Below are 10,000 nucleotides of genomic sequence, written 5' to 3'. Positions count from 1 at the left end.
TGTGTGTATGTGTGTGTGTGTGTGTATGTGTGTGTGTGTGTGTGTGTGTGTGTGTGTGTGTGTGTGTGTGTGTGTGTGTGTGTGTATGTGTGTGTGATAAAGAGGGAGAAAAAAAAGTCAAGAAGTGGGTTTGCATGTATATACACAGCTGAACATGGTGTTCCCTTTTTGCATTCTTCCAAAATGGTAAACTGCAGTTCTGCTCAAAGGTGTGAAAGTCTAGAACCCCAGCTACTGCAGCATCCTCTAGTACCCCAGCTACTGCAGCATCCTCTAGTACCCCAGCTACTGCAGCATCCTCTAGAACCCCAGCTACTGCAGCATCCTCTAGTACCCCAGCTACTGCAGCATCCTCTAGTACCCCAGCTACTGCAGCATCCTCTAGTACCCCAGCTACTGCAGCATCCTCTAGTACCCCAGCTACTGCAGCATCCTCTAGTACCCCAGCTACTGCAGCATCCTCTAGTACCCCTGTAGAACCTGATAATGTAATAATTTCCCGATAATGTAATAACTCCCGATAATGTAATACAAATTCCTTCATGAGTCCCTAAAACATGTAATAAAACCTGATAATGTAATAATACCCCGATAATGTAATAAAGTGCATTTCCCAATAATTTTGCAGAACCTGATAATGTAATAATTACCTGATATTGTAATAACTTTGGTTGGTGCTGTAGCATCAGGTCTCCAGTTTCAGAGGTCCAAACAGTGAAGCTGTCCAGAGACCTGCTGCTTCACTATTAGCAGATACAGTATATATTTAATATGATTGCGAATGCACAATTTTTACAATGGTGAAAGGGATATTCAGTGGTAATCAACTAATAGAGAAAAAATAAGAACATTTTGGTATATAGTTATAGACCGGCAGCTAATGGGCACATACTGTACCAGGCCAATCAAATCGTCTTTTGTCATTCGTCAGTCGCTCGGATTGGTTGTAGCGCCATTCCTATTGCGTGGCATTGCGTGCAGAGGCAACTTAACAGACAACCGTTAATCCCGCCCACACTGAAAATCGTGTTGTGCCAGACCCTTGTACAGCTTCTTGCTGTACAGGTTTGGCTTGCGAGGCTAAAGGCCTATACCATTGGGATCAAAATATGAGCAAAACAATAGTGGGTGGTTGTCTACACAGCATCACTACTTGGTCTGAATAACTGGTGTCCCAACATTTCAGCACTGACCAAAGTTTTTACAATATCAGGAATTTATTACATTATCAGGTTCTGCAAAATTGAGGCTAACCTGATAATGTAATAACTTCCAATTAATGTAACAGTTTATTACATTATTGGTATGGCGATTGTTACATTATTGGGAAATGCACTTTATTACATTATTGGGGTATTATTACATTATCAGGTTTTATTACATCTTTTAGGGACTTATGAGGGATTTTTTATTACATTATCAGGGTTATTACGTTATCAGGAAATTATTACATTATCAGGTTCTACAACCCCAGCTACTGCAGCATCCTCTAGTACCCCAGCTACTGCAGCATCCTCTAGTACCCCAGCTACTGCAGCATCCTCGTCCATTCACTCCCCCTCCACACATTCTGTTTTGGCTGAATGAAGCGTCCAGAGGCTGGAGGCTTTCTGCTGGGCTGTGTCCGTGTGTGTGTGTGTGCGTGTAGGTTTGAGGCTGAGCAGTCAGGCAGGGCCACTGAATGAAGCGTCCAGAGGCTGGAGGCTTTCTGCTGGGCTGTGTCCGTGTGCTCTCTGTGCTCTCCGTGCTCTGAAGCCTTGGGCACAAAGCGTGCAGGCAGCAGTAATTAGCCTGCCACTAATCTTTCCTGCTCGGTGTGCACATGTCTGTGCCGTCTGCTTTCATGCCGCGGCTCCTTTCTACCCACCCAGTCTTCCCACCGCCATATTCCCCAGCCCTGTTTATTGTCAGACATTATCTCCTCACGGGCAGGGCAGCCCTCCTTAAATTGGTTATTACCCACAAGTCATTAAATCGGCACATTCTTGCATTCAGCTTAAAAGTGAAGTTTAAAGGCTCCGCCGCTCAGCTGTCGTGACACCAGGGCGCCCAGTTCCCTCTTTCTCTCTCTCTCTCTCTCTATCTCTCTCTCTCTCTCTCTCTCTCTCTCGCTCTCTCTCTCTCTCTCTCTCTCTCTCTCTCTCTTCCTTCATCTGCTGCTTCAGTCAAAGATGAAGCCTGTCATTCCACCAGCCAGCACAGCTTTTCTCCATCAAGACTTTCATGTCTGTATGTGAGTGTGTGTGTGTGCCTTTGGGACAGAGAGAGTAAGAGAGAGAGAGAAAGAGAAAGAGAGAGAGATGAGTGAGTGAGAGGGAGAGAGGGAGAGAGAGAGGGAGTGAGTGAGAGAGAGGGAGAGAGGGAGAGAGAGAGTGACAGAGAGAGAGAGAGAGTGTGTGCACGTCTCACTTGTTACTGTCCCTGATTTTGGAGAAAGAGAAGTTTGAGAAACAGGCAGGAGGTGTGATATCTCCAGTTCTCTTTGCTTCTCAGCATCATTAGTCTTAAAGGAGCAGGGAGTCATTAAAGGAAATGAGAGACATTGATCAGGCAGACCACTTGACATCTTGGACTGAGAAAAGAAAGAAGTGTATGCTTCAAATCACGTCTTTCAGAACATAGGCCTCAGTTCTTCTGCCTCGAAGTTATGATTCATGTCCTGTGGAACTTCTCTGACCCCTGCCGAGGACTCTGCTATCTGAAATAATAAGAATGATGGCTGCCAGAAACAGATAGTTTTAAGGACTCTCATGGAAAATAGCCTTGAGATTGTGAAATGACAGCCTTAAGACTTAAAATAAAATATGGTGCTCAGAAGCCTTCCACTGACGTGAAGGCCTCTCCTTTCTCACATGGCACAATCACTTCTCCCGTTTCAACGGCACATTAGCTCCTTTCCACTCATTGTTGAGACACAATGGCATTTTTTTTTGTCGTGACACTGAGGAAAATATTAGCTACTCGACAAATGTCAATCTGAAAGAGACCTGAATGTTCACTGTATTCTCTTCTCAGGCTATGACTTCTGTGCTGAAGGAATCATTTGTGGGGATAATTCTGTGTGTAAGAATCGCGACACCAAAGCCGAGTGTGAATGCAGGAGCGGCTTCGCCTCCATCCATGGGGACTCCACGTACTGTGAAGGTAAGACGAGTGGAACTTCTTAGTATTCATCCTATGGAGTCCGGGTTACGAGACGTTTCTGTTGGCTGCAGTAAAGTTGTAATCATTTTCTCTTGGTACTCTTTATTGGATTTGCACACACAGTCACACAAATCTAATCGTTTTATACGCTTTGACAGCCGAGCGTAGATTAATCTAGTTAAGAGTAAATAAGGAACTTGTGTAGTCGATGTAAAATTTGCAAGCCATGGATATTGAAATATTAATAGTGCTTATACCTTGACTTGGATCTATCAGTCATCTTTAATACTGAAAAGCTGTCTGATGCTCCATAAAATAATGGCAAATAAAAGGAAATGTACTGTTGTACTGAGCCATGATATCATTAATTTCATTAATTTTAAATGTTTAACTTTTATTGCTTATGTATGCTCAGCTTGTGAGCTCCAAGTGTGCTCCTTTAAAGTGACTGTCTTATTGGTATTATCAGCACACATCTGGAAAAGGTGCTGTGAGGTCCAGATGAATATTATCAGCACACATCTGGAAAAGGTGCTGTGAGGTCCAGATGAATATTATCAGCACACATCTGGAAAAGGTGCTGTGAGGTCCAGATGAATATTATCAGCACACATCTGGAAAAGGTGCTGTGAGGTCCAGATGAATATTATCAGCACACATCTGGAAAAGGTGCTGTGAGGTCCAGATGAATATTATCAGCACACATCTGGAAAAGGTGCTGTGAGGTCCAGATGAATATTATCAGCACACATCTGGAAAAGGTGCTGTGAGGTCCAGATGGATATTATCAGATTGAGTCCCTCTGAAGGGAGCTTCAGGTTAAGGTGAGCTCTAGCAGGTTTTAAAGGTTTTAAACCTTCCACAAATGTAATGGCCCGTAGATTTACTGCTCCTGGAGGTCTCCAGTAATAATGGCCATTGAACGCTGCATTGATGTTGAACAGGGCAAAAGAGAAAAAGGTGGCTATATATGCAATAAATGTTGCTGCATTGATGTTGAACAGGGCAAAAGAGAAAAGGTGGCTATATATGCAATAAATGTTGCATTTTTTATTTAATTTCCATGTCCTATTCACATCCTGTTGTGCTCGGGTCTGTGTCCTATTCATATTCTGTTGTGCTTGGTTCTGTGTCCTATTCGCATACTATTGGGCTTGGTTCTGTGTCCTATTCGCATCCTATTGTGCTGAGCTATTTGGCTTTATATTGGGGTCTACACTTCAATTTCCAATCATCCAATCATCTTCTGGCTCCTTTTTTAATGCAGTGGAACACATAGCTGTTATTTCACTAAGATAATTGATTACGAAAATGACAAAATCTCCTTGGGTTAAATATTTGCTGGGTATTTTTAATTAATCCAAGGTTTGCATTTGTTACCAAGCACAGTCCCACACCAGACTTGAACTGACAACCTTGGGCATGGGAGGAAATACAGAGGTGCTATCGTCTGTCGCTGGCACGTCCCTGAAGGTGTCATGGTGTGAAGTCTACTCACTGCACAGCTCTGCTCCTGCTGTCATTTGTGTGTGTGTGTGTGTGTGTGTGTGTGTGTGTGTGTGTGTGTGTGTGTGTGTGTGTGTGTGTCTCTGTGTGTGTCTGTGTGTGTCTGTGTGTGTGTGTGTGTGTGTGTGTGTCTCTGTGTGTGTGTCTCTGTGTGTGTCTGTGTGTGTGTGTGTGTGTGTGTGTGTGTGTGTGTGTGTGTGTGTGTGTGTGTGTGTGTGTGTGTGTGTGTGTGTGTGTGTGTGTGTGTGTGTCTGTGTGTGTGTGTGTGTGTGTGTGTGTGTGTGTGTGTGTCTGTGTGTGTGTGTGTGTGTGTGTGTGTGTCTGTGTGTGTGTGTGTCTGTGTGTGTGTCTGCACTGCTCCCGCTGTCTACTGTAACACACACAGTTCTGTCATCATTGCTGCATATATTTCCCAGTAAAGCTTGCTCATTGGTAGACGGGCAACATACTGTTTTCTTCCCTGACAGTTATGCCTTATTGCTCTCATGACCTCAGACAGTCGCTCACAGATACTGAGGTCAAATTGTCGCTCAAAGCTGGCTGGAGTTGATCCCGCATGATTGATGCTCTTCTGCATCATTTTGGATGTGCTGTACACACATCTAGGTGGGGTTCAGCAATGCTAGTGCTAGCTGCTCAATGCTAGTGCTAGCTGCTCAATGGTAGTGCTAGCTGCTCAATGCTAGTGCTAGCTGCTTAATGCTAGGGCTAGCTGCTTAATGCTAGTGCTAGCTGCTCAATGGAAGTGCTAGCTGCTCAATGGTAGTGCTAGCTGCTCAATGCTAGTGCTAGCTGCTTAATGCTAGTGCTAGCTGCTCTGTTGGCTGAGCTGCAGCTCATGGCAGGGACTTCCTGCTGCATCCCCCCCTAACGCAGCAGCCCTCGCTGATCCTGGGGAGAGGCTGTCTAATCCTGCATGCAGTCACCGCTGCCACTGATGGCTCATGTCAACACCCTTCAAAGGGACCCCAGACAAGGCACAGCGTCCATGCGTGTTAAGCTTCACCGACAGCTGAGACAGGTGTATCAAGATGGACACACACACACACACACACACAAACACACACACACACACAGGTGTATCAAGATGGAGGCAATAGCCCATGAAGGTTTCCCTTCCTTTACATGAAAATAAATAAATAAATAAATAACACAAAAAAAGCAGAGATGAAAAACACTTGGCATATCCTCTCCATATTACTTTCCCCTCCGCTCCGGGGACGTCACCTTGACATGTGTCCTGGCCGCTACTACCCGAGCCTGGAGTTGTTTAGCATATATCCCTGCGAGCCCAACAGCATCACATCTGCAGAGCGAGGCCAAAAACGTCCCTGGCTCGGCTGAACGGAGCAGCCCAATCCAATTACTTAGGGCTAGTACACAGGTGGATTTACCTGCCGCCTTAGCCCCTCACACGGGCACATGCCTTTTCCACAGGAGCTTGGTTAGCCACACTGACACTGCATCAGGAAACAAATGAAGGGATTACCCACACACACACACACACACACACACACACACACACACACACACACACACGCTCACACACACACACACACACACACACACACACACACACACACACACACACACACACACACACACACATACACACACACACACACACACACACACACGCTCACACACACACACACACACACACACCCACACACACACACACACACGCTCACACACACACACACACACACACACACACACACACACACACACACACACACACACATACACACACATACACACACACACACACACACACACACACGCTCACACACACACACACACACACACACACACCCACACACACACACACACACACACACACACACACACACACACACACACACACACACACACACACACACACACACACACACACACACACACACACACACACGAGGCTTAGCAGCGCCCTGGCAGTCGCTATCGGTTTTCATAGGAGCGCTGGAATGAGACAAGCTGAATCTAATTTACACAGTCTGGCATGATGGGTCAAACATGGATTGTGTTCTTCGGGGCTGTGGGCTCTGTTTATGGGTCCACATCAGCCAACATTTCTACAGTGCCTTTTAATGTGTACTTAAGTGTCATTTGAAAGCATAAGCTGAATACATAATACCCATCATCTTTAATGGCAAACAGAGCACTTGCCAAGAGCTGCTATCTCATGGGGTTAGCACTGGAGGAAAGTAGCCATTATTTCCATAAAAGCTCGTTCTCATCATGCTTTTGTGTCCTCGGAGTCATGATACTTAGAGAAGAGGTTATGGCGGCATGTCACTTTTGGCAGTAGTTACCATAGTTACCATAATTCTTTTGTGAAAGTGGGTGTGCTGCTCTTTTCTAATGCTGTTCTGGATGCTAATTCTGATCAAACTTGCTTTAGAGAGCCTATTATATTCCCTTGGCACTTTTACAGTGCTTGTCAGTCTTCTCTAATGTGGTACGGTCTGTGATAGGTCGTAAAGGCTTCACTTTGCCAATTTGAAATTAAAATGATGGAAGTTGCAGTTTGGGTTGGATAATGGAGCGCAAATATGAAACACAATAACTGTTTGTCAAAGAACATGAGACACTGGAAATGGCTTGCCATATTCAATGTTCATTTTCTCTGAATGCCACGTGACTCGTAGTTGGACTACCATACCACTATGCTGTTGTTGTTGCAGTTAAGTGTATGACTCATCATTATCTATTGATGACCAGTATAGCCTAATGCAAATGCACAGTCTAGCACAGAAATACTGATACAGAGGAGGCCTAAATATCAGAAGAAGACCCAATAAGACTTAAGAATGTGCCGTGTGTTGATTTATATCTGTAAAACACTTTTTTTTTGCATTTGATTGTTGAATCTGCAGTCGTGTTTCTGATCAAAATGATCCTGTCTTTGTCCTCACTTCACAGTAAAGTTGCAGGGTCAGGACGACTCATTACGACCATTTCTTTAACTCATCTTAACTCTCGTCATGTCCTTATTGGCCCAATCAGTCAGGACCCTAATGAGATCTTCCATCATGACTAAGAGAGGACAGAGAGCATGTGGTCATCACTCACACTCTTCAGCTTAACTAGATCTAGGCTCCATGCACTCACACACACACACACACACACACACACACACACTCCCTCTGCACATGTCATCAGCGCTCAGCTGAAACTCAGGGAAGAGCCCATTTCCTGGTGTTATTGGACCAAATTGCCCGACCGCAGAGTGGCTCTGAAAGGTTGGAACTGCATATTGTCGACGAAAAAGAAACTGGAAACGGATGTTAATAAAGACAAAAGAGAAAGTTATGAGATGGTCGTTACATGGCGAAGAAAAATAAGCATGAGAGATTAAAAATGTTAAATGGAAAGAGATGAAGGATAACCCTAGCTGTGTTTTAAACCTTAGCAGTTATTGGAGTTTCCAGACAGGTTTACCTTAGTCGTGCTATCTAGATGGTTTGGAGTGCCTTCACGTGCATCTAGTCATGTTTGTACTAGTGCATTCTCATGTGATTGTGTGTATATAGTGTTACTAGTGCATTCTCATATGTGATTGTGTGTCTATAGTGTGTACTAGTGCATTCTCATATGTGATTGTGTGTCTATAGTGTGTACTAGTGCATTCTCATATGTGATTGTGTGTATATACTGTTACTAGTGCATTCTCATGTGATTGTGTGTCTATAGTGTGTACTAGTGTATTCTCATATGTGATTGTGTGTCTATAGTGTTACCAGTGCATTCTAATATGTGATTGTGTGTCTATAGTGTGTACTAGTGCATTCTCATATGTGATTGTGTGTATATACTGTTACTAGTGCATTCTCATATGTGATTGTGTGTCTATAGTGTTACTAGTGCATTCTCATATGTGATTGTGTGTCTAGAGTGTTACTAGTGCATTCTCATGTGTGATTGTGTGTCTAGAGCGTTACTTGTGCATTCTCATGTGTGATTGTGTTGCAGAGGCTGACTGAGGGAGCTCAGCTCACTGCACTAACTGCATGTCATATTTCAGTGGTGACAAGCAGACACAAACCCCCCCACACACACACACACACACACACACACACACACACACACACACACACACACACACACACACACACACACACACACATACCCTGCATGTCATATTTCAGTGGTGACAATTAAGGCTGGCATTCTCCTCTGGGTCCAGCTGCTGCTACAGTACTGATTTAATGTCTCACAAGAACTAAGACAAATCGTGGCATTACAGAGCCAAAGTAAAGAGTAAATCACTGTTCAGACCCTGCCAATATTTTAAGGTCTTTCTTTTCTCCCTTAAACAGCTCTTTATGTGTGTAGGCAGGGATGATTAAAAGAGCCACTGTATTTCTACCATCCCTCAGTCCTGTCGGGCTCTGTACAAAAACTGTCATGGCTAATACTTGATGCCCACATGCAAGCCAGGCTCACAGCGCTGTCAATGAAGAGCTGAGTAAATCCCATAACTAGACGGAAGCATTTTATAAGTAAGCTTTTATTTTCTGCGAAACATTTATTTGGATGTCAAGCGCAAGTAACTGAGCTGGCTTTCTGCCTTGTGAAGAAGCTTTTACAGCTGGTCTGTGCTGTGGAGATACTGTACGTGGATCTCACTGCAGTATATCCTCATGCCTCCCATTCCCTGCATAAGCCTTCGAGGGGAGAGTATGCATTGTGGACGCTTTACCCATCCAAGTCTCACAAGATATCAACCTGGTTTGGGCCAAATGTGCATTGATTTACCCTGGCTTTAGCTCATCTAAGCTGGGAGCACAGCTCTGTGATCAGTCATAATTTAGTAGGGCTTTTTTTGTTTCTTTTATTTGCCAGCACTGCAATCTTGAGGTGGGAAAGTAACGGGTAGAAAGTCAGTTTCCATTCTTTTGTAGATGCTTCATTGCAGTCTCGGGATGGTGAGAAGGGCAGGCAGTGTGCTGAGCTGTTGTGTGGCACTCAGTAGAAGCAGGGATTGCGTTTGAGCATAGCCTTGGCACGTCCCCTTTCCAAAAAGCTATAAATATTCAACTTGACCTTGACATGACCTGGGGCAATCTATTTCATCTCAGATCGCCACAATTACTGAGAATTTGTTCTAACCGTGACCTGCCGGAGACTGGACTCAATCCAGATGGGTTTTAAAAAAGAAGACGTTTTGTCTTCATAAGCGTAATGGGTAAATCACTAAATGTCAGGCGGAAGTGGCGGGATCGATTCCCCAAGGGCTTCAGAAGTCTGGCCGTCTCACGTGAGCATTGTGTGGCTGTCTCTCACTCCCACGCCAGTGAAAGACCGCTGGATTGTATTGTTATTCTACTAAGTATGTTGTCATGGG

The 10,000-nt window shown here is 44.4% G+C and overlaps 1 protein-coding gene across 1 annotated transcript in view; it reads left to right on the top strand.

Annotated features, from left to right (window-relative positions):
• LOC308369242 (protein kinase C-binding protein NELL1-like) overlaps window positions 1–10,000 on the top strand; it is a gene marked incomplete at both ends in the record, with an annotated part of 169,134 nt that overhangs the window by 71,746 nt on the left and 87,388 nt on the right. Inside the window, one exon of the mRNA XM_080843584.1 lies at window positions 3,016–3,144. Coding sequence (XP_080699710.1) covers window positions 3,016–3,144 — 129 coding nt within the window. The remainder of the gene's footprint in view (window positions 1–3,015; window positions 3,145–10,000) is intronic.

This window comes from Sprattus sprattus (assembly GCF_963457725.1).
Source record: "Sprattus sprattus genome assembly, chromosome: 8".
Taxonomy (NCBI): Eukaryota; Metazoa; Chordata; class Actinopteri; order Clupeiformes; family Clupeidae; genus Sprattus; species Sprattus sprattus.
This window is presented reverse-complemented; position numbering and strand designations above follow the sequence as displayed.